At 37.1% G+C, this 25,269-nt stretch overlaps 1 protein-coding gene across 9 annotated transcripts in view; it reads left to right on the top strand.

The window, feature by feature from the left end:
* The window catches only part of ATP8A1 (ATPase phospholipid transporting 8A1), a 236,394-nt gene that overhangs the window by 83,938 nt on the left and 127,187 nt on the right, over positions 1 to 25,269 (top strand). For 6 of the 9 annotated variants that reach the window (XM_061420035.1, XM_061420032.1, XM_061420034.1 and 3 more), the window contains 6 exons: positions 1,876 to 1,920; positions 10,601 to 10,673; positions 13,510 to 13,615; positions 16,118 to 16,200; positions 21,226 to 21,275; positions 23,092 to 23,161. In XM_061420035.1, the coding sequence (XP_061276019.1) occupies positions 1,876 to 1,920; positions 10,601 to 10,673; positions 13,510 to 13,615; positions 16,118 to 16,200; positions 21,226 to 21,275; positions 23,092 to 23,161 (427 nt within the window). The remainder of the gene's footprint in view (positions 1 to 1,875; positions 1,921 to 10,600; positions 10,674 to 13,509; positions 13,616 to 16,117; positions 16,201 to 21,225; positions 21,276 to 23,091; positions 23,162 to 25,269) is intronic. The other 3 variants (XM_061420038.1, XM_061420037.1, XM_061420036.1) reach the window with 1 other exon arrangement.

The following is a 25,269-nucleotide window of genomic DNA, read 5'->3' as shown; positions in this document are numbered from 1 at the left end:
AAGTAACAGATGTATGGATCGCCCGCTGCTCATCTCATTCAAAATAGCCCTGAACATCTGCCAAGGTTGAACCACACCCGGGGAGTGCAGCCCTGAGCCTTGAGCTCTGAGGCTCCAGCCCTTCCCCAGTAGGAGATCCAGGGCTGCTGAACACCACCAGGGCAACTTGGCAGAACCTTGGTGCCGTGCTTTTGCTTGGGTAGCATCTGACCCTCCCCTCCTGTAGTTCAGGGACTCATCTAAGCCTTGAAGTTGATGAGAAGTGATTGCCTAGAGCACTGGGCTGCAGCTAGTTTTCACAGAGCTTGGCAGGAGGCCATGGCTCTTTCTGGGCTCACTGAGGGCTCATTTAGTCCTTCCCCTCAAGCATCTGAAAACATCTTTTGGTAGAAGAGAGGACAGTGAGTAAGGAGACTGCCCCCATTGTGATTGGAGTGAAGGTGGTGGGTGGAGCCTGCACCGGAGACAGCTGATGCTTTGGAGGTACCTTAGAGTGATGAGGTCCGTGCATGGCCAGTTTGGTGGAAGGGTAAGAAATAGGGGCCACTTAGGAAGTGAGAGGATTTTCCCCAGTTTTCAGTGAACATTGTATATTTATCAAAAACAGTGATGTTATACTGAACTCCGCATCTTTAAACTCTACCTACATCTAATAAATTTAATTTAAAGGAAAACTATTGAATGACCTTGTATAATGAAAGAAACAAGAGATAAGGAAATCAGTTTTAGCTGCTGAGAGAGGAGATTTTAAGTGTTCTCACCATAAAAAAAAGAAATGGTAATTGGGTGATGGATGGGAGTGTTAACTAAAACTATGATATGCAGGAGATGTAAGAGATGCAAGTTCAATCCCTGGGTCGAGAAGATCTGCTGGAGGAGGGCATGGCAACCAACTCCAGTATTCTTGCCTGGAAAATCTGATGGACAGAGGAACCTGGTGGGTTACAGTCCATAGGGCCACAAAGAGTCAGACACAACTGAAGCAGCTTAGCACACAGGCACATGATGGTAATCACTTTGCAATCTATATTAGTATCAAATCACACTGTATACCTTACACTTGCACAGTGTTGTATGTCTCAAGATAGCGAGAAAAAAAATCTAAACAATAAAAAGAAAATTTTAGTGAATAAATATATAAATAAGTAAAATAAAATCTGCTGTGTCATGTATTACGGACCCCTCTGTTACATCACTGGTTGGTTGAATTGAAAGCTTATACCTAGATCTGGTGCTCCAGTGAGCTAATGGATGAAAATGAAGTATTGATGAATGTTTTCTTTTGGATGTAATAAATTGTTTAACGGCTGAGTTATGGTTTAAGTGAACATTTTTTAGTATCTTTTAAAATGCTTATCTTTCACGCTGTGGTGCTCTTTAGCTGTAGCAGTGTGATTAACCTTTACTTTACTATACCTGTGTAAAGAGCCACCCCTGCATGGCAGTCAAATTTGTTTCTGAAGTGCACTTGGTAGATTTTATCAGTGTGATAGTTTGTTCTTAGTAACATGCTTTTTTTTATTAAAGCACTTTATTCTCATTATGCATTGTGTGATGAATTTTCCATTGGCTATAGCCTGTATTTAAACTCTAAGTTTAATATTTTCTACTGAATACTGATTTCTGTGCATAAAGTTGGGAAATTTCATGGTGAAGAGGCAAGTTGGCTATTTGAGGAAAGAACAACTTTGTAAATCTGCCTAGTTACCATAAATTATACTTTCTATACTAACTGCCATTCTTTCCAAATCAGCTAAAAGTTTATTTCCTTAACTGACCCATCTCTCAGTACTTCCCTTATTCATGCTTTTGTGTTTCCAGCCTTTCTTTGATTATTTTCTCCTTTCTTTGTGTCCCTCCTCTTGCTTTCTGAAGCCATGTCCCTGAACCTGAGGATTATGGCTGCTCTCCTGATGAATGGTAAGCAGCATGGATCTTTCTGTCTCATTGATCCATTTAAAAGGTTTGCATTTTATTGTGTTGTTAGATGCATTTTGCTACTTTGAAAAAAATTACTCATCAGGCAGGATGACAATGCTGTAAAATAGTTCTTAAAATCTGCTGAGTAAAAACAAATCTGTTGAATAGCCCTGATGTCCTGTTGAATAACCTTTAATCATTTTATGAACATTTAGTTCAAAGTTTAGGCTTGCTGGTTTTATGGAGCTATGTATCTATAATAAAGTCTATAACAATCAACTTAGAGTCCCTGGGCTGTGGACTACCTAAGATTTCAGGGACAGCTCCATAAATTTTATTTATTTTTTTTTAGCTCAGCACTGCCACCTTCTGCCACTGTTTGCATACTCTACAGAGCTACAGAAAAATGCTACTGAAACATAACCACACACTGTAAATTTCCTTTACATTTATTTTCATTAATTTGCTAAATCTGTTTGGAGACTATAACATAAACATTTTTTAATGAAATATCTGGAACAAATGTTGGAAAATTATGCTACCAATAACTAGGGTTAACAGGAATATAATTAATTTTAGAATTATTGAATAGCATTTTATAAGCTTAATTTCAGTACATATTGGGTTTTTGTCTTACTTTAAAATCCTCACCATGGTTTACATTTTCATTTAGAATGACATGAGTTTATTTCAGTAATTCATTGCAATCTGGTGGCAAATGAAATTTCAGAAAGCAGATTTCTTTAATGCTGGTAATTGTAAAAAGTAGTATGGCTTTATATGTGATTACATTTCTGTTTTCAGATGACACAGGGTATTTTATGATTAAGCCTTATTTTTCAACTTGGATTTTATTTCAATAAAGTGGAGATTTGGTAACAATTTGCAATAAGCCTCACACTACCTACAGTTAATGACAGAGGCAGCTGTTTGGTTCATGTGATAACTGATGATTCATTACACTTAAGCTCATTGCTTGGAGTGTCATGCATTTCAACACCTATCCACAACTGAATAATTTTCAGTGTCTTTTAAATGTGCCAAAACATCTTACTGTTGGTAGATAATTCAAGTGTAATGATGTAGATATTCTCTTCTACTTAATCTTTTGAGAATGTAGTTAAAATTTTGATTATATCTTTTTATTTGTTGCCTTTCAATAGAATTGAATATATATTTTTATTTTTAGAATATATGTTTTTTCTAAGATAAATCACTTTTTCTTGAGACGGAAATTACCTTCACCTTATTCTTATTAAGATTGGATGAAAATGTTAACAGTTGTTTATCTGGGTCATTTAAAATATTCTACTTTCAGTAGAGGTTGTTTCATGATTTTTGTCACTATTGGGAAGAGACATTATTTTATCTATTTAAGTTTTTTATGTAAAACACCCTTTCTGGAAACTTGATATTCTAAACTGGGTAATTCCAAATTTTAAAATGTCATGTTTTTCATAGATTTTTGTATAGTTCCACTTGCAGTTCTGTATAAACTTAGATATTAATGATATCTTAAGAAATAAACCCTAGGGAAGGTTTTTTCCAACTGTTTAATAAAGTAAGCTTTATTTTAAATATCTACTTGGATTTCCTCATCTATCAAATGATTAGCTATAAGCAGCAAAGATGAAGGAACAGCTACTACTTGAACTTTAGTTGTGTCCTGGGTCCTGAGCAGTTGTCAAGGATGCAGACTTCGATTCTGATCTCTCAGATTCACATCCTGATCCTAATGGGTCCTCATCGGGTAGAATGTAGACATCATAGGGAGGTTGCAAAGATTAAATGAATTCTGTTTTTAAAGTGCTTAAAAGTATCTGAGTGTTAGCTCTAATGTCCCTCACTTAATCCTCAAGACATATTTGAGGAGTTGTAATTGACATGAGCCTTCTAAAGCTGGTGAAATTTAGGCAGAGAAGCCAATAAGTAACTTCCCTCAAAGTATACAACCAGTAAACATGGGAGAAAAAGTTAAAACTTTGCTCAACCTGGATATTAAGTAGGTGGTGGTTATATCACTTCCAATAGACTTTAAAGAGCTTCAGAAATATCTGCATTTAGAGAAAAGATATCCTTACTATTTGTTATTTCACTTTTTCTTTCTCGTTTTGTTAAGGTAGCAAGAGCAAGTATAGTTTAACTGATTGATGAGAAGTTAGCCTGGAGGGGGACACAACTTGGCCCAATCCTAAATCTGGCATTTGCCAGATCTGATCCACTTGATTTCATATTGCCAGAGAAACCAAGATTGAAAGTGTGGGCCTGACTGAGTGTATGCTTCAGGAACCTGGCTATATCTTCATGCTGCTGGTCCTCAGGGGTAAACTGGAGAGTACAGCTGACTATAAATCCAAAATCTGAAAGGTGATTCTTACTGTCAGCAGCTTCACCTTTCAATGTGAAGTTCACTGACTCCATAGATAAAATCTGTGACCTGTACCGTGTATTTCACTATCATTCTTCAACCATATTTGCCACAAAAATACCAAGTTAAAAAACACTTATTATTTAACACATAAGTGTATGTAGATTTTTAGAGTTGGACACAACTCAGTAACTAAACAACAGAAATATGTAGATTATTTACATTTAGTCAAATTTGATGGCCAACTATTACAGTGACAGTTTCAAAAACACTTTCTTAACATTAAAAATAATTGGATAATGGCTGTAACTCTACTTGCTTAAATCTATTAATATAGTTAACAGAGATGAAATCATTTCCCAACCAGTAGCCACTGCTTCCAGAACTGGGATGGTTTTCTTGTTATTGCCAAGTACCATCAGCTGACGTATAACCTTGAAGGTTAATTCATTTCTATTAAAATCTACCATTCTTTAGACAGTATCAATGTTTGGAGGATTGCACAAAAATATTAGCTTATTATAAGCATCTGTGTAGCCCTAAGATATGATTATATTCCAAAGCTATATATTTTGTTACATTTTTTTCTTTTTCTGATTTTTTTTGTGGAAATCTCAAGCATAAATAATAGTAGGAAACAGATGTACTCATTCACTCACTTCAGTAATATGCACTCAAAGCCAATTTCAGTTCATCTGTATTTTCCCCCACTATTACTTTGAGGAAACTCCCAAAGTATTCCGTGCTCACTCATTTTACTGTGGTTTTTAGTATTAGCACAGTATCACTGGATGGTACCATTTTCTGGTCTTCTTTTCTCATTTCATTTTGGTCTGTATTTATGTATGAAATGAGCGGTATTTATTTATTCTGCTGCCATCACTGGGCTCACTAAAACATTCTTACAGGTATGACTGAATAGTAACGAAACCTAACACATCCAGATTAGCTAGTCTTCAGAGTAGTCACTTTGACAAGTAATTTATTTTTTCCAGTCAAGCGACCATTTCACAGAATGTTATTGGAACTCCTCTTTTGTAATTGCCCTCAGAAATACTTTAGAACCACACAGAAAAGCAGACCACATTGATCAAAACTAGTGTCTAAGAAAAAAACATTATTATTGAACTCAACCACTTGTTTATATTCTTGGACTTGACCTGATGCTGAACAACAATTTCATTTTTTAAAATTAAATCACCCTTTTAGGAATTTTGATTTGGAACAGTAGCACTATTCAAAGCCAGAAGGTACAGATCCATTCAGAAAACAGTGTTTTCAGCCACACTGCCTTTGTCTTCCCATGTATGCATGTGTGTAGTGTCTGTGTGTATATAATGTATACATTGAGTTTGTATGTAGAATGTATGTTTCAGCTCATAGTTGGATTTTGTTCTGGTTTTTAATCTTCAATTTAAATTTGATTTAAGTTCATAATGCAGTAACACATCTCTTCCCTATCTCTGACCCTCCATTTCCCCACCTGAAGGCAGTCAGTGTAACCCATTTCAGGTTTATTTCTCCAGATCTATTCTACTGTGTATGCATATATTTTCTTTCTCATTTTTACCAAAAGTGAAACATATTGTACACACTTTGGTACCAGCTTTTCATTTGACAATACACCTTTGAGATTTGTCCATATTCCGTGGACAGCCTCCTATTTTTTGTATAGTGTTCCATTATTATTATATGGATGTACCACAGTCTTTTTAAGCAACCGCCCTGGTAAAACTTTGGGTTAGTTCTAACCTTTTGCTGTTAAAAATGTGCTGCAAAGAATGAGTTTGTACATACAGAGTTTTGCACCGGACTGTAAGTACAGAATAGACTGAAATTCCAGAAACTGGAATTTCTGGATCTCAAAGGATTATATTGATTTTAAATTTTGTTAGATATTGCCAATATCAGGGTCTTCCCTGATAGCTCAGTTGGTAAAGGATCTGCCTGCAATGAAGGAGACTCCGGTTTGATTCCTGGGTCAGGAAGATAAGCTAGAGAAGGGATAGGCTACCCACCCCAGTATCCTTGGGCTTCCCTTGTGGCTCAGCTGGTAAGGAATCCGCCTTCAATGTGGGAGACCTGGGTTCAACCCCTAGGTTCGGCAGTTTCCCCCTGGAGAAGGGAACGGCTACCCACTCCAGTATTCTGGCCTGGAGAATTCCATGGGACAAAGAGTCAGACACAACTGAGCGACTTTCTCTTTCATTGCCAATATTCCTTTTTAGAAATTGTACCAATTTTCATTCTCATCAATGATGAATGGTTTAACTGTTTTTCCAAGGTTATAGCAGCAGAGTTGTCAAACTATTTCTGCCACATTGATAGATTTAAATCTCATTCAGATTTAAATTCCCTCATCATGCAGTAAGATTGAATATATATTTAAAACCACTTCTATTTCTTCCTTTGTGAACTGTGTGTTTATATCCTCTGCTCATTGTTCTATTGCATTGTTGATCTTTTTAGTGTTAGCTTCTATAAGCCCTTTTTATTCTGAGTGAATTAATGTTTCATCTTGAATAAAGTAACCATTTTATGTGTTGGAAACAGTTTTCTTCCCAGTTTGTCATTTGGCTTTTGACTTGCTTGTAATAGTGTTTGCTATGCAGAAGTATTTTAGCTTTATGCAGACCGTGTTTTCTATTTGTTTTCTGAATACTAGGCCTTTCTACTCCTAAATTGTTTTTTAACTTAAATAAAAATTGTTATTTATCTCTTCATTTGACATGATCTCTTAGTCCACACTGTCATGTATGAAATTAACTGATTCAGTTCAGTTCAGTTGCTCAGTCATGGCCGACCCTTTTCGACCCCATGGACTGCACGCAGCATGCCAGGCCTCCCTGTCTATCACCAACACCCGAAGTTTACTCAGATTCGTGTCTATTGAGTTGGTGATGCCATCCAACCATCTCATGCTCTGTCATCTCCTTCTCTTCCTGCCTTCAATCTTTCCCAGCATCAGGGTCTTTTCAAATGAGTCAGCTCTTTGCATCAGGTGGCCAAAGTATTGGAGTTTCAGCTTCAGCCATCAGTCCTTCTAATGAATATTCAGGAATGATTTCCTTTAGGATGGACTGCATGGATCTCCTTGCAGTCTGAGGGATTCTCAAGAGTCTTCTCCAGCACCACAGTTCAAAAGCATCAATTCTTCGGCACTCAGCTTTCTTTATAGTCCAACTCTCACATCCATACGTGACTACTGGAAAAACCATAGCCTTGACTAGACGGACCTTTGTTGACAAAGTAATGTCTCTGCTTTTCAATATGCTGTCTAGGTTGGTCATAACTTTCCTTCCAAGGAGTAAGCGTCTTTTAATTTCATGGCTGCAGTCACCATCTGCAGTGATTTTGGAGCCCCAAAAAATAGTCTGTCACTGTTTCCACTGTTTCCCCATCTATTTGCCATGAAGTGATGGGACCAGATGCCATGATCTTAGTTTTCTGAATGTTGAGCTTTAAGCCAGCTTTTTCACCCTCCTCTTTCACTTTCATCAAGAGGCTCTTTAGCTCCTCTTCACTTTCTGCCATAAGGGTGGCGTCATCTGCGTATCTGAGGTTATTGATATTTCTCCCAGCAATCTTGATTCCAGCTTGTGCTTCCTCCAGCCCAGGGTTTCTCAACATGTACTCTGCATGTAAGTTAAATAAGCAGGATGACAATATACAGCCTTGATGTACTTCTTTTCCTATTTGGAACCAGTCTGTTGTTCCATGTTCAGTTCTAACTATTGCTTCCTGACCTGCATACAGGTTTCTCAAGAGGCAGGTCAGGTGGTCTGGTATTCCCATCGCTTTCAGAATTTTCTACAGTTTATTGTGATCCACACAGTCAAAGGCTTTGGCATAGTCAATAAAGCAGAAATAGATGTTTTTCTGGAACTCTCTTGCTTTTTCTATAATCCAACGGATGTTAGCAATTTGATCGTCTCTGGTTCCCAATACTGATCAGGCCACACTTATTGTAATTTATGTTTATCCATAAAATTCTGAATCTTCTCATTTTTTATTGCTATTAGGATTCTTCATTTTTGGATGATTAGGAAATAATTATTTGCAATGTATCATAGCTTTTAAATCAGCCTACAAGAAGCAGTAAAGTATATGACACTGTGGGTTAACTGCTCATTTTTCACTTTATCTTACTGTTACACCCCTGCCTTATTGCTTTTTGCAAAACACCATAATTTCTTTGTCTCCTTATAAGGCAGAGTGTCACTTGAAAACTTCTATGGAAAGTTTTAACAAAATGTAGATGTCGGCTTACACTTTTATGTATGCACAGTTTGCAAATTCAAATAACTTTGTCAGCTAACAATTTATTGGTTCTTATTTTGAAATGACTTTTGAGCTTCCTAATTTTATCTGTTTACTTTTACTAAAAGTGAACATTTTGTGAGATTTCAGACAGGGGTGATGAGAGCACCATGTCTGAGTTATCCAGACCAAGCTGTGGAATTAGCAGATGAAATGCTGATGGGTTTATGATCTTGGAAAGGAAGATCCTTTCTGGGAGAAGTGTTAGCATTTTCTGCATCAGAAGGTTTCACTGGTGAATGGAGGGAAGGATGTGTCCGTGTCAACATTTCAGTTGCATATCTAGTGTTATTTGTTATAAATACATTTGAAAGTTTTATCAATTGTGGTAACTGTGACTTATGAAGTGAAAGAATTACTGGTGAGATTAATAAGACACATCTTCAAATTTATAAAAGCTTTTAGTCCAGAATTCTTTAGAAGGAAGATAGACCTCCACATGCAAGTTGTTACTGTGAATATTCCTTGACATTTCAATTTATCTAACAAATAAGTGCGAAAATATAACTAAGAACCAATAATGAATACATTTTATAAATAATAGGGAGATTTTATAGAGCCCTGAATAATAAACTTTTTGAGAATGATAATATTTAGAGGAGAAATGTATGTTAATTTTTTCTGCCTGCCAATTGACAAGTTGTTTAAAAGTTCTTTTCATCTTTAAAACTAAGAAGAGGAGGAGTTTTAATTAATAGATATTAATTTTTTATTTTATAAATAAATTATTATTATTAAAATAATAACAAAATGTGTTCATTCTGTTTCCTACTGATGTTTTTGAGAATTCTAATCTATGTGCTAATAAAGGTGCATTATAATATTGAGAATTAATAGATCAAAGTGTTACACATTAATAAAGATGTGTTTTACAGTAAAATTCTAACTTCTTTTTATGGTGTATGGTTAAAAAGATATTTACATATATTGATGATCTGGTTTAGGTTAAATTATTTTACATTCTTTTTTTTTTTCTTCAATGATTTCTCCTTCCTTTCAAACAGCTGGCTTTAAAATATGAAACTTGATATTTGGCACATTGGCACTGATAATTCTCTTTGTAACCTGTAAAAATTATGATTAAAAGCTTTCTAGATTACAGCTGTTTAATATTGAACACATTATTTTTTCCTCAACGACTTCTGAAATTTCCTTCTGTGCACAAAAGCTTTAGATCTATATATTTTCACTGAACTGTAATAAGTATACTCTTGGGGTTTGACATTTCCACTTAAATGTTCCTTGTCCTTCCTTTGAATCTCAACATTTTGATATTAAATTGCATGGCTATGAAATTAGTAATAGCTAGATTATAGAGGCAATTCTCATTTGATTTGTTTCATATGGAGTTCAAGTTTGCTGATCTGAAGATAGCCACAACACAAAACCACATATATACTTTTATGGCTTTTTTCTCCTTTACAGAGTAACTGTAATATGTACATAAATATGTAAGATATTTGTTAGTGATAAATGTTAATGAAATGTGTAATCAGTTTATTCATATTTTTGTTTCATATGGTAATCATATAGTATTACTCACTGCAAATAAATTTTTATGGCTAAAGTAAAACAGTATTATTTTTATAATAACTCCATTAATTCTCAAAATTTTTAAACCTTGGAAAAATTATGAAAGTAAAAAATTCAGTTCCATGTATATTAGCAGTTTGGTTACATTTTTTTAATTAAATTTTTTTTAAATTTCATATGGCTACAACATAATTTTACTCCAGGAAAATGAACAGTAAAATGCTATTTTTTATTAACACTGAAAAAGGCTTTCACAGTTTATAATGTTTGAAAATATCCTATGACTCAATCATGAAACATGTGATATCTTATTTGAAATGTGGACTAAATTATACTTAATTTATTAGATTTAATTTATTAGGAGTTTGTAGGCATAATGATTTATTTTAAAAGTAATTTACAGATAGATCCATGGGCTTGTATAAATGAATTAAATATGCTCCATTTTTTCCCCTTTAGGCAGAACTCACAGTTTGGAGATGAAAAAACATTTAGTGATTCATCATTGCTGGAAAACCTCCAAAATAATCATGTAAGAAGCATAGTACCATTATCTTTTCATTAATAAATGAAAACTAATGAGTGTTTCTCTGAATTACCTTCCATGCTTATATATTCCATTTTTTACTTTCATGATCATTTTTAATAATTATAAAAATCTGTTGTCTCTAAATTATTTTTACTTGGCCAACACGGATCTGTGATTTTTAGAAATTTACTTTTAACACTGTCATTTATTGATACTCTGCTTTTTAAAAATACTAGATAATTTAGAGCTCTATTTATATGAAACAACTCATTGTTAACAACTTCAGAATATCTATAGAAATTAATTACTTGCTCAAAATTATAGGCCAGTGCTAAATCTATACAGTAAGAACTTTAGACATCTGCCACCCAATGTGAGTATTCCACTTATAAAGTTACTGATACTTATTAAATTCCACCTGATTAAATTCCACCTGATCAAATGATATGATCTCTGAAGTTTAAGGGCTTCCCAAGTGGCACTAGGGGTAAAGAATCTGCCTGCCAATGCAGGAGACATAAGAGACTTGAGTTCAATCCCTGGGTCGGAAAGATGCCCTGGAGGAAAAAATGACACTCTCCAGTGTTCCTGCCTGGAAAATTCCATGGGCAGAGGAGCTGGAGGGCTGCAGTTCCATGGGCCTATAGAGTCAGATGCAGCTGAGTGCACCTAGGTTTAAATCCCCAACTTTTTCTCACAATCACTTCAAGCTCAGTGCATCAAAACTTGAAGTCATGCTCATCACCCCAAAACTAGTCCCTACCTGGCACTGGTGGACGTGCCACCTATGCCCCTGGGCGGGGCCCTAGCAGCGCATTCGTGTGGATATTTCTGCTTTCAACAGAACATGAGCTTCAAGATCCACAAAATCTAGACCTAGACCCACCTCTTCCTTCTTGTGTTCTCAGGTTCAGTAAGTTACACAATCAACTATCTTATAACTCCGTCTAGGAACTTAGGGTTGCTTTGTTATGTCTCTTCTCTCCATCTCCAGATCTGTAATGAATCACTAAGCCCTTGTCAATACAACTTTCTTGTGTGTATGTGTACACGTGCATGCGCTCAGTCGCACAGTTGTTGCCAACTCTTTGCGACCCCATGGACTATAGCCTGTCTGGCTCCTCTGTCCATGGGATTTCCCAGGCAAGAACACTGCAGTGGGTTGCCGTTTCCTCCTCCAGGGGATCGTCCCCATCCAGGATCAAAGCTTTGTCTCCTGCACCTCCTGAATTGACAGGCAGATTCTTTACCACTGCACCACTGGGAAGCCCATGGCTTTCTAGAACATGTCCTAAATGTCTTCTTCACCTCATTCTCACTTTCTCTACCCCAGTCAAGACTACCAGCATCCTCCAGGTAAACTGCCACAACAGCCTCATAACCCTTCTCCTGGTTTCCATTTTCACCCCTTCCCATCCTTGTTGCACATGGCAACTAGAATGATGCCAGTGGAAATCAAGTCCCAACACACCCCTGTTGAAAACCACTCTCTGGCTTCCCTCTCAACTTACAAAGTTGTGTGATCCAACCTCTGCCTAAGTCACCAGCCTCACTTGGACCTACCCTCCCTTTCTTTCTCCTCAGTGTATACTGGCTTTCTTTTATTTTCTCATACATGCTTCATTCTTTCCTCCTTTAGGACCTTTTCAGTCATGTGTTATTCCTGTTTGATGGAAAACTGTGCTTAGTACTTCATGAGGCTAAAACTTGATCAGCTTAAAGATCACATTGTCTTGAGAACAACCACAAACTGACCCAAATCATATTGTATGATTTTCATACATTTTATCCTTTGTAACCCTCTTCACAGTATAAATAAATGATATGAAATTTGCTCAGTCGTGTCCAACTCTTGGCGACACCCCATAGACTATACAGTCTATGGAATTCTCCAGGCCAGAATACTGGAGTGGGTAGCTGTTCCCTTCTCCAGGGGACCTTCCCAATCCAGGGATCAAACCCAGGTCTTTCGCATTGCAGGCAGGTTCTTTACCAGCTGAGCCACAAGGAAAGCCCCTAAATAAATGATACTTGTGTACTGTTTATCTATGTTCTCTTTTCCCCACAGGTCAAAGCATCAGGGACCTTGTCTGATTTGTCTGCTGTTCTAGCCTGAACACCAGTTTGTTTGTTTGTTTTTTTCAAATAATGTTTTGATGTACCTTTCCAGTCATTTTAGTTTTTTGTTCCAAGATCATGGAGGAATTTTTTTCCTTTATTAATTCGAGTGACACTTTTCTTCATCAGAAACCAGAAAAGATGTTTAATTTCGAAAATCTGGTTGCTATTCTCCTATAAACTCAAACTCCTTGCAGAAAGGATCCTGTCTTCCTCAGGCCATAACTACACAGGACTTGCTCAGTCAACCCTTTTTTATTTAGTAGGACACTAGTCAGGTTATGGTTGTTGTTTTTGGAAAGAGAGGCCAAAGCATTGTAGAGGAATCCTCTGCCATCATCACTGCGACCCAAAGTAGTGGAACCACAGTAAGATTAGATGCCTAAGATTTAGATCTGATCAGAAATTAGAACCAGGTAAATGAACATTTTAGAATTCCTCTCTTGTCCTCTAATAACAGGATTCAACTATATCTGCCTTTTTCACTGTGCTGTTTCTATTCAACAAGACAAGGTGGCCTTATATAAATGTTTAGAAAAGGAATGAAGAGGTTGCAAAAATGAAGGATTTTAGTAAAAAATATTTTCTCTTCATAGTGTTGATTTCTTGACTTTCACTCTCAATATTTAACAGTTGCACTCAATATACATGAAGTAATACTGCTATCATTGTGTCATATGGTTAAATGGAAGGGGCTAAATGGTGTGTTTATTTCTTACAGCCCACTGCACCAATAATATGTGAATTTCTTACAATGATGGCCGTGTGTCACACGGCAGTACCAGAGCGGGAAGGTGATAAGATTATTTACCAGGCAGCATCTCCAGGTACAAATGAAGCAATTGTGATGTATTTCTTGGTTGAAAATTGTTCTGAAATATGAGGTTGTTCAGAATTTAATTTGAAGAAGTAAAACAACCAGGTCACTTTAGTTTTAGAATAAAAATGTTATTTACTAATTAGAAACATTGGCTTTCAAAATTATACATATATGTACATATTTTAAAATCTATAACTGTAATATTTGTTATATAACATGTTACATGGAAATTTGAATAACAAAATACATACAAGTTAAAAAAAATGGTACTCTAAGTGCATAGTAAGTTTTCCCTTCTTTATAAATAATTAAGAAAAAACTATTGGTCATAAACTGCTTTTTCACATAAGCTGGCAGAAAAAGGAAGAACTGTTTACCTGAATGGTGTTGATTTTAGAATACCAACTTTTCTTCTTTTGGAAATGATAATCAAGGAGTTCGCTGTGTATTTACTTGAATGAGAAGAGCTTTACACTTAGAGAAGAGACTCCATACTTAGGCTTATTTTCAGTGTAAAATTGGGTAAATAGCCAATTTGATGACTAAGATTTCAGAAAAGAAGGAACACACTTTAGGGAACTTTTTATGTTTCCTTTAAAAAAAAAAAACTTTTTATTTTGTATTGGAGTATAGTCAATTAGGAGAAGTCAATGGCACCCCACTCCAGTACTCCTGCCTGGAAAATCCCATGGACGGAGGAGCCTGGAAGGCTGCAGTCCATGGGGTCGCTGAGGGTCGGACACGACTGAGCGACTTCACTTTCACTTTTCACTTTCATGCATCGGAGAAGGAAATGGCAACCCACTCCAGTGTTCCTGCCTGGAGAATCCCAGGGACGGGGGAGCCTGGTGGGCTGCCGTCTCTGGGGTCGCACAGAGTCGGACACGACTGAAGTGACTTAGCAGTAGCAGCAGCATAGTCAATTAATAATGTTGTGATAGTTTCAGGTGGACAGCAGAAGGACTCAGCCATACATATACATGTGTCCATTCTCCCCCAAACTCTCCTCCCATCCAGCTGCCACATAACTTTGAGCAGAGTTCCATGTGCTATGATACAGTAGGTCCCTGTTGGTTATCGTTTTTAACACAGCAGTGTGTACAGACCAGTTGCAAACTTCCTAACTATCCCCTCCCCCGTGTTTTAAACTGTACTACAAACCAGCACCTGCAACCTTGTAGAATATACCAGATTCCTAAAAACCATAAGATACACTCTCTATCATTAAGACAGACACTGTATGGATGTTTTATCTCACATCCTTCCCCCCAAAACAAAAAAGTTCTGATATAACATGGTGATAAGAGTGAATAATATGTAATACAATGAAACATCAATTCATTTGAAGTGAAGTCGCTCAGTCGTGTCCGACTCTTTGTGGCCCCATGGACTGTAGCCCACCAGCCTCCTCTGTCCATGGGATTTTCCAGGCAAGAGTACTGGAGGGTTGCCATTTCCTTCTCCAGGGGATCTTCCCAACCCAGGGCTCAAACCTGGGTCTCCCACATTGTAGGCAGACGCTTTACCATCTGACCCCTCAATATTCATAGTGTTATTAATAGTTTTCCTACATTCAGCATTTTAGGAGGAAAAGGATAAAACTTAAGAAGGTACTTTGGTGCCACTCGTTTTTTTCCAATTTAATTAAGAAATAATTGATATACATCACTGTATCCCTAGTATTTATTTATGTTATAATGGAAATTTGTACCTTTTGATCACCTTTCTCCACTTCGCCTTCACCAACCTTCCACCTCTGATAACCACATCTGATCTCTTTTTACATGAGTTTGAGGTGGGTGGGTTTCTCTTCTCTTTTTTCTTTAGATTCCACATATAAGTGAGATCATACAGTATTTTTCTTTGTCTGTCTGACTTATTTCTCTTAGCATGATGCCTTCTATCCATGTTGTTGCTGTTATGGGGTTTCCTCATTTGTACACATCATTTATTTTAAGAAAAGTTTTGTGGAGAATATGATGGACCAAGACGTACTTTGAAGTTATCCTTTTTAGGTCTGTTTGGCTAACAGTGAGACTTAGCCCTCAAGAATATGCCTCTGGGGTCTATACATGTCTCAGATTCTGAAGATCATTCTACTCAAACCCTGGGCGTTGTCATATGATTTTAAAAGAAATGGATTTCAAAAACAGGAGTCAGAATAAAAAGAACTTTAATTCATTTTAAAATTAAGCAGACTATTGTATTGCAGTCTTACTCTCATATTTTGGGATATCTTACTCTAAGACGATAAAGCATTTGCCTACAATGCAGGAGACCCAGGTTCAATCCCTGGGTCAGGAAGATCTCCTGGGAAAGGCAATGGCACCCCACTCCAGTATTCTTGCCTGGAAAATCCCACGGATGGAAGAGCCTAGTAGGCTACAGTCCATGGGGTCGCAAAGAGTCGGACACGACTGAGCGACTTCACTTTCACTTTTCTTTCACTGTCATATTTGGGATGAGTTTTTTCACCATGTATTTGCTTTCTTCTGTTTGCCTAAAACAGATGAGGGAGCCTTGGTCAGAGCAGCCAAGCAGTTGAATTTTGTTTTCACTGGAAGAACGCCTGACTCAGTGATTATAGATTCAGTAAGTTATTTAATTCTCTTTTTTATCAAAGCAATGCGCATGCAAGCTTCAAAGATAAAATAATACCAAAAAGCTCACAATAAAAACAGAGGTTCCCTACTCTAGTTCTCCTCTCCAGAAGCAACAACTTTTCTATTCTTTTAGCTGTTTCTTCAGACATTTATACATCCTTTTTTAATGTGTTGATGAATGAAATATATTTCAATTCTTCAATTTTAGACATATCTACTGACTTTCTACTCAGTTATATTAAATGAGGGATTATTTCTCTTGACTCACCATCCCTTTCCAGTAGTAGTATAATTATATTACAATGCTTGGTTAAACAAGTATTTGGACCCAGATGTTGTATGGGCAAAAGATTGGAACAAACATTTCACAAAAGAAGATATGCAGATGGCCAGTGCACACATGAAAACACATCATTAATCATCAGGGAAATGCAAATTAAAGTCTCAGTGAGACACTGCAACATACCCACCAAGAAAAGTAAAATTAAAAACATTAATGGAAGCAACCTAGATGTCCATCAGCAGATGAATGGATAAGAAAGCTGTGATACATATACACAATGGAGTATTACTCAGCCATTAAAAAGAATACATTTGTCAGTTCTAATGAGGTGGATGAAACTCTAGCCTATTATACAGAGTGAAGTGAGCCAGAAAGGAAAACACCAATACAGTATACTAACGCATATATGTGGAATTTAGATGGTAACTATAACCCTGTATGCGAGACAGCAAAAGAGACACAGATGTATAGAACAGTCTTTTGGACTCTGTGGGAGAGGGAGAGGGTGGGATGATTTGGGAGAATGGCATTGAAACATGTATAATATCATATAAGAAACGAATTGCCAGTCCAGGTTCGGCGTAAGATACAGGATGCTTGGGGCTGGTGCACTAGGATGACCCAGAGGGATGGTATGGGGAGGGAGGTGGGAGGGGGGTTCAGGATTGGGAACACGTGTACACCCGTGGCGGATTCATGTTGATGTATGGCAAAACCAATACAATATTGTAAAGTAATTAGCCTCCAATTAAAATAAACAGATTTATATTTTAAAAAAAAATTTATGACAGCACCTAATGTGCAGAGCAAGGGGCTCACCTATATGTTGCGGGTAGATGTGTAAGATGGTACAGCCCCTTTGGAAAACCATTTAGAATTTTCCAGCACAGGTAAACATGTGCCTGATGCAGCAGTTGTACTTATACTTCCCCAGAAGAAGTAAAGCATGTGTCTACAGAGAGATGTTTCATGGTATGTTCATAGCAGCTGTATTCACAGTAGCCAAAAGCTAGAAACAAACTAAATGTCCATCACTAGGAGGATGGATTGACAAATTGTGATACACAGTGGAAGAGCTGAACAGTAAAAAAAAGAGTAAAATGATTGATTCATTACCAGCATTGATAAGTCTTAGGAACAGGCTGAGAAAAAGGAAAAAAAGCCAGACACAGAGAGCTGCATACTCTGCATTTATGTCGAGGTTGAGATCAGAAAAAAGTGACTTATGGTCTTAGAATTCAGAGCAGTGGTTATCTCAACAGGTGGGAGATTGGAAAGGGGGGCAAAGGAATTTATAAGACAGTGGAAATTTTCTGTGTCTTGATTGGGGTGGTGGTTACACCAAGTATACCTTTATCAAACTATAGAATTTTCATTGAACTACATATTTAAGATCTGTGTACAGTATTGTATATAAATTATATCTCATTAAGCATTTTTATTTAGTGTTTATGTTATTATGCCTGTATTGATATTCCTAGCAAAACATTGTTTTATTCAGCATTTATTTTCTTTGTTTTTAATTTTGTGTTTTCAGATATAAAATTATCTCCTGAAAATAATCTTTTTCTTTAATTCTTAAAAATAAATCTCTTATGTTTTTTCCAAGTGCAACATTTTCTTTCTACCTATTACTAATTGTTCTAATTGTTTCATAACTTCTTAGTGTACTTTTATCAGTGCAGTTACACCAGATAATCTGGCCAGTGGGCAGTTGCAGTCTTTCCCTTGAGACCCCACCCCGCCCCTGTTCTTACTCCGGGCCAGTTTTGCTCAGAGGTCAGCTTCTATGGCACTTGGAATTCCTTTTGATTGTCTCCTGTTTTGGACTTGCTATTTCCCGTAAGTCAAAATTTCTTTCTTAGAACCTGACATTGGTAGAACATGTTTTCTGTCTGTTTCATCCTGTTGAAAAGGTGTTACAGAAGCAGAAGCAGAAGTGACAGCCCTCAACAAGCCCAGCTCCTGACTCAGGGCTCCATGCTGCCGTGGTGCACAGCTCAGTCTCACTCATGGTTCTCAAGAGGAAGTGCTTTCCTGTCTCCCTGCGGACTTTCCTTAACTCTCTCCTGTGTTAGATCTTCTGTTTCTGAATCCCATGTCTTCCTTGTTCTTGGCCTATGCTTGTTTTTGTGGACAACTTTCTTTATTGGCTTCTTGAGAAAAGGCACATGGGAAATTACTTGTTGTTTAGCCCTTTTAAGTGTAAACATTTTTATCTGACCTTTATACTTAATTGGTGGTCCTGCTGAATAGAGAATTCCAGGGTGGGAATCAGTTTCCTGAGGAATTTTTATTGCCTGGCTTCCTGTATGCCTAACTGAGAAGTCAGAAGCCACTGTGACTCTAGTTTTTGTGACTTGCCCACTGCCTCCCTCAAGAAGTTTGTGAGATCTTCTTTATCCCAAGAATTCTGAAATTTGACAACCATATACCGTAGTGAGAATATGTTAACTCACTGTCCTGAGCACTGAGTGGACACTTTTCCATTTGGAATTCTACATCCTTCCATTCTGGAAATTTTTCTTGAATGAGTCTGTTCATTTTTCTTCCACTTTTTTCTCTGCTCTCTCTTTTTAGAATTCCTGAGCACATCTTTTAACTTTTCTGTCCTGCTTTTCGTGTTTTTGCCTTCTTGTTCTACTTTTTGGAAGTTTTCCTCTCTTTTATCTTCTTAGACTTCAATTGATTTTCTTTTTGTTTCTGATATTACATGTTTTAGCTTCCAGAAGCTTTTATTGTTTTCTCAATATTAATTTTTTAAATAGTATCCTGTTTTTCCTTCATAGGTGTTGTATTAACGTTACTTCTCTGAGAGGAATAATGATTTTTTTAATGTTTTCTTTTTTTTTTAATTACAGACAGTTTAAATAAGCATATCATTTTACTGGAACATAAAATGGTATTAAGCTGTCATTATAGTTGTTTTGATTATTGCACTGGGAGAAGCATACTTCACCAAAAATTAAACATCAACTTTCACATATTCCTTTCTGGAGTTTCTCATTCTCTGCTTAGGAGAAAAGAAGAGCATTTAATTACTGCACCACTTGCATATGAGATGCGTAATAGGCTATGCAAGATCTTTGATGAGAGCTGCAATATGCAGAGAAATAAGGCCAGTCTCCTTCTATGCCACCAAAGAGCATCACAGGATGTGAATCTTAATCACAGAAGCATGACCATTGTTACAGGCAGCTTTTTGTCTCAGACATTATCTTTGTTTTTTCACGGGTCCCATTAACAAGCATATACTGGTGGATCTAGCAATATTTCCAAGGGTGTAAAACACTGCAGAAGGTTTTATGCCTCCAGGAATCCACACCCATCCAGTTCCAATGATCCAACAGAAAATGCCCCACAGAAAGCATATGACAAACCACCTCATCCTGGTGTGGAAATGGAGGAAAGAGGCATCCAGGACCTGTCCACCAGCCCTTTGTGCCCATCAGGAAGCCTGTTTTCTTTTGGAATTCTCTTTCTTCCAAATTGCTCTTATCTGTTTGTTTTGGGTATCTGTGATCCATGATAATAGCTGTCTTTGGATATCTGTTCATCTTTGGTTTTCTCACAGTTAAGGGTAAAGAATTTACAAGTTGATATGGCAGTTCTCGGAGAAGGCAATGACACCCCACTCCAGTACTCTTGCCTGGAAAATCCCATGGATGGAGGAGCCTGGTAGGCTATAGTCCATGGGGTCGCTAAAAGTTGGACACGACTGAGCGACTTCCCTTTCACTTTTCACTTTCATGCATTGGAGAAGGAAATGGCAACCCACTCCAGTGTTCTTGCCTGGAGAATCCCAGGTACAGGGGAGCCTGGTGGGCTTCTGTCTATGGGGTCGCACAGAGTCGGACACGACTGAAGCGACTTAGCAGCAGTATGGCAGTTCTGAGTATAAGAGGGTATTTGTCAACATTGGGCTTCACTGTGGGGTGGTCTGGTGGGATTCATTTGGGAAATCATGGTTATCTGTACCTTTAGGACTCAACCCAGGTTTATAGATTCCCGAGAGAACAGTCTTCCACCCTTCTGCCAGGAAAGATCTGGTTGCCAGAATGTAGGGGGCCAAGTGAGTTGTGGGGTATTGGGGCCTAGCCTTTAGTACAAATACAATAACAATACTATAGCTTCAGGTGCCAACTTCTAGACAAAAGAAACTTTATGGAGCAGAGCCTCTGGTCTTCTGCCAGTATGCAGGAAAAGCCAGTGCCCAGAACAGCAGCTTTTCCCCTAGTCCTCCCATTTAGGGCGCTCCTTTACCTTCCAGTTCTAGAACTCCCTGTTATTCCTCTTCCCTAGGCCTTTTAGGGATTATCCAACACAGGTCAGGCTGGTTCTCACCTTTCCCCCGTAACCACTGTGTATATAATAGCATTTGCTACTTCTTGCAGTCTGCTAAGTAAGCATATCTCACTTATCTGTTTTCTAGCTTCCAAATTTTTAATGCCATTGTCTCTTCTCATATTTTCCTGCCATTGTGAGTTTTTCTTTTTAATTTTTTTTTTTTTGTAGTTTTGGTGGGGCTTTGGGAAGAATGAAAAGTAATTGCGTTTGTTCAATCTTCCATCTGAACCTGAAAAATTAATAAGTTCAATTAAGGGTGATGTATTTCAGAAAGGACAATTTGTGTTGACATTTTTTACATTAAAACTTCATAACTGGAGTTTATTTCCAAAAAGCCAAAGCTACTTCTTACTGTATGTAATCATATTTTCCTTTTCTTCATAGCTGGGGCAGGAAGAAAGATATGAATTGCTCAATGTCTTGGAGTTCACCAGGTAAAACATCTGCTCTGTGGTTTGTGTATGTGATATGTTTCCCTCCATTTAAAGTTTTTCCCTTTTAAATAAGAAGAAAGTGTGCTTTATTTTATTTAAATAAATTTATTTAGACCAAATATTAAAATTTTCAATACAATTTTTAATTGTCATTTGTAAGAAAATCATAAACTGTTCTCTTCAGAGTCTTGTAAGGCATGTCTTCTGGAGGCAGTGTAATAATATTTCTGAACATAACAGTCTGCATCACAACTGTAGGGTACAGGCCCGGGTAGTGATCTGAAAACATACTTAGGGGCACCAAGATTTATGCAGAATTAAAATGAATCAGAGTCAGGAACTTGCCATTCTAATTATGTGCTCATTATAACATCTCATTGTCATAGGGATTTCAGAAACTCATATTCATCTCTCTGTTAGGTATAAAACTAGTTTCCATATAGTAGGAATAGAGACAGAAGGGATGGTCCACAGTGGATAAACGTGCAGCTGTTCATGGTCAAATGAATAGAAATTTCTTGTTGGAAGCTTCCATCCAAGTGATTGCAAAAATCCTGCATCTGGAGTGACAGGGGCATATTGGAGACTCGAGGAATGGAGAGACCATAAGAGAATGCTCATAGTCCTGTGAGGAGATGCGAGCAGGGTTATTAGAGAAATGTAGGTGACGAGGCAGTGTGGAGCACTCTGTGACCCTGGGACCAGGTGTTTACTAAGCTGTGACAGGGCGGCTTTTCTCCAGCAGTGTCCACTCACTCTGCTGGACCACAGAAGGCATTCCTGTTCACCCATGATGTGGGAGTTTTGTCAGGAGAAGAAAAGAGCAAGGAAGCTGATGAACCAGGGACCAGGCCGTCAAAGCTGGATTAAGAGAAACATGAATCAGGAGGGGCGAGGTAGACTACAGAGATGTTACAGAGGGGCCCAATCAAGTGTGGTCCTAAAGCAGGAATGATCAGAGACACTAATGCAGTGGAAGTACTAGGTGGAGAAAGAGAGGACTAAACAGTCCAAGATATTTCTAAAGGCAACTACGCTATATCTAACTACTGTATTGGATTCGTCTCAGTTTTTTAGCTGCAGAACGTTATAAGGTAGCATGAATAGGCGCTGACACTAGAGAAGTCTTTTTTACCCCTTATTTCTGGAGAGAATGCTTATGCATACCTGATTCCAAGTGAGGCTTATCCCGTGCAATGCCATACGTGTTTGTTCTATTCATTGTTAAATTGTAGCCTCTTTGCTAATCCATTGAAAGATGTGTATGTTTGACTAAGAACTTTTATCAGTCTGTATCGCCAACACAATGTTAAGCTGTTTGTGCTCATTAACTAGAGTTTGTAATATGAATTAGGTTTTTTACATGATGCCAGTGGTTTGCTAGTAATTAAAAAATGATAGTTGTGAAGGCTTAAGTAAGTTTTTAAAGTGCTAGTATATGCCTTTTGATTGGGTGTATACTTAAAATTGATTATCATTTCTCGTTTTAATAATTCATCATAAAAGGTTCTGGCTCATCAGAACTCTCCTCTCTCTGCCCTGGTGGGTATTAACTCTTGCAGGTTTCTTGGAAGCTACTTGGTAAATTATTCCTTTAGGGCAGCAGATGGTACCCGCATATCTTGAAAAACATAATGTGACTTTCAAAGGCACTCAGCTACACACTCAGGCGATGGTTTGTGTATGTGGAGGGATCAGCCTCATAATTTGGTCAAATTTATTTTTTCATTGTGAGCAATAAAATATGTGAGACAGGACAAACATATAGATGCATCTTCTCACTATGATGACACATTGTGGAAAACCTTTCTTTCAGCGCTAGAAAAAGAATGTCAGTGATCGTTCGCACTCCATCCGGGAAGTTACGACTTTACTGCAAAGGAGCCGTAAGTTTGTATTTTTGTCTTTTATGATTTTGATTTATGATGGTTTATAATGTATATGTTAAACATTCTGCTATGGAAATGTAACACAGATGTTTAGCCTGAAGTTGCTGACATCCACTTTTGGAGGTGTTTTATAGTAATAGTGTTCAGCCTCTTCTGGTGAAACTCAGAATTCCTTCTGGGTAAATCTGGTGCTTTGAAAAAGTTTGGCCGAGGTTATTTATATAATTCAGTTTTTGAGGTTTGTATATTATAAACACTTTAGAAGAAAATAATGCATAAAATATTTTAAAATTAAATTAGAAATGTAGCAACCTATACCGATTTGAATCTGATTTTTTTAAAGGCAATAGAAATGGGGAAAATGGATTACAGTTATTGCTATAATTTCTTCATGTGGTTGATTACCATTTGTATTGTATTTGCATTGTTTTAATTATAACAGCCTTTCTAACTATTGGTTGGCTTTTGTATTTGGCAGGTTTTATTGACAGGGCAGTAATTTGTCATTCTAACTGAATTTCCCTAGTTAAAATATGTTTATGCTCATGGAAAAAAAAGAAATCTACTCTCCAGGGCCTTTTTTTATTCTTGAAATGAGTTAATATTTCCCTTCAGATTTATCCTTTCCATGTACATAGTATATACTTGGAGTAATCAGGTAACTTACAAACTTGGAACTTTCCAATTTCGAATATAATCAACAGTCTTGCTTTCTCACGTGGAACTTGGGAGATGAACTTGTTAAAAAGCCCAAGCTTATTATTTAAATTCCTGTCAAGAATGTTTTTCAATACCTTGGTTTTAATGCATTGGAACATAATTTTTTAATGCCTTGGTTTTAAAAGACTGGGGAGAGAATAATTTCATGACGTCTTATGAATTTAGTTTGAGTTTCTTTGGTTGTTGAACAAGCAGGTAAACAACTGTAGGGTGAACTCGCTCCAGGTGAAATCATTCAGATAAACTGTTCTGACAGAGGATGTTAGGGCTCAACATGATAAAAAATTACAGTTATTTTTAATCAAAAAGAAATTTGAGGGAGGGGAGAATGGGTTACATGTAAGATAAATTAGAAATCATAAATACATTTAGAAATCATAAATACGTAAATACATTAAGTACATTAGAAATCATAAACACAATTAGAAATGATAAATACATTTCATCAATCAATGGTAGAAGCTCTAGCAGCCTGTCCATCAGGTCGCAAAGAGTCAGACATGACTGAGAGACTAACACATTACCGTTTATGCAGAAGGCCGCATTCTGCCCCCTGCTCTCCTTGATACTGTAGAGAAGGTAGAAAATTCCCCTAGTCTGACCACAATTTCTTCCACTAGAATGCTTAATTACCTTGACAGTTTAATCTCCCTAGCCTTATTTATTACTCATCACTTTTGTTTTCATGATTTTAATTTTTTAGTATTTTCTTAGTGTTAAAATGGCCTATTTTAATTTCACTGAAAATGTCACTAACCTCTGGGAAAAAAATAGAGTTTGTAAGTTACACAGAACTCGCATTCTCAGAAAGGACCCATGAGGGGAAATTATCATTTCCTTTTGCTTTGCCCGCTTCCCATTTCACCACTGAGAAATGAAAAGAAATTCATAATTGGAGCCTGGAATATTGCATCTGTTCTGAGGTCACTAAGTTCTGTTTCTCTCAAGGGTTCTAAATCATACCTCACTAGTCTGCTTCCAACTCAGCCCTGAGACTCGAGACCCCAAAATGGGTAATACCACTGAGAAAGTAATTGCAGGTAAATGATTTATTTTTTCCTGGTCTAATAAAACCATGAAGGCCAAATACTAAAATTCTTAAAACATTAAACCCAAGCTAAAGAATAACTAAAGGAACAATAGGCAATTTATAAAGGGGCAAAAATTAGAGACATGCAGTGATGCCTCAAGTTAAAGCTGAAAGGGACTTTAAAGATAATACAGTAATTTAATGTTACAGACTAAGTAAATTGAGTCTTAAAGCTAAGGTGACTCAATCAGAAATATTGAGCTGTAAGGCAATGCTCAGCTTGTCCAGTGTCCTCCCTGCCATAGCCACCAGCTTGCTCCATGCATTTAACATGTGTTTCTCAGAGTCTGTTCCT

This window comes from Bos javanicus, chromosome 6 (genome assembly GCF_032452875.1).
Source record: "Bos javanicus breed banteng chromosome 6, ARS-OSU_banteng_1.0, whole genome shotgun sequence".
Taxonomy (NCBI): Eukaryota; Metazoa; Chordata; class Mammalia; order Artiodactyla; family Bovidae; genus Bos; species Bos javanicus.
This window is presented reverse-complemented; position numbering and strand designations above follow the sequence as displayed.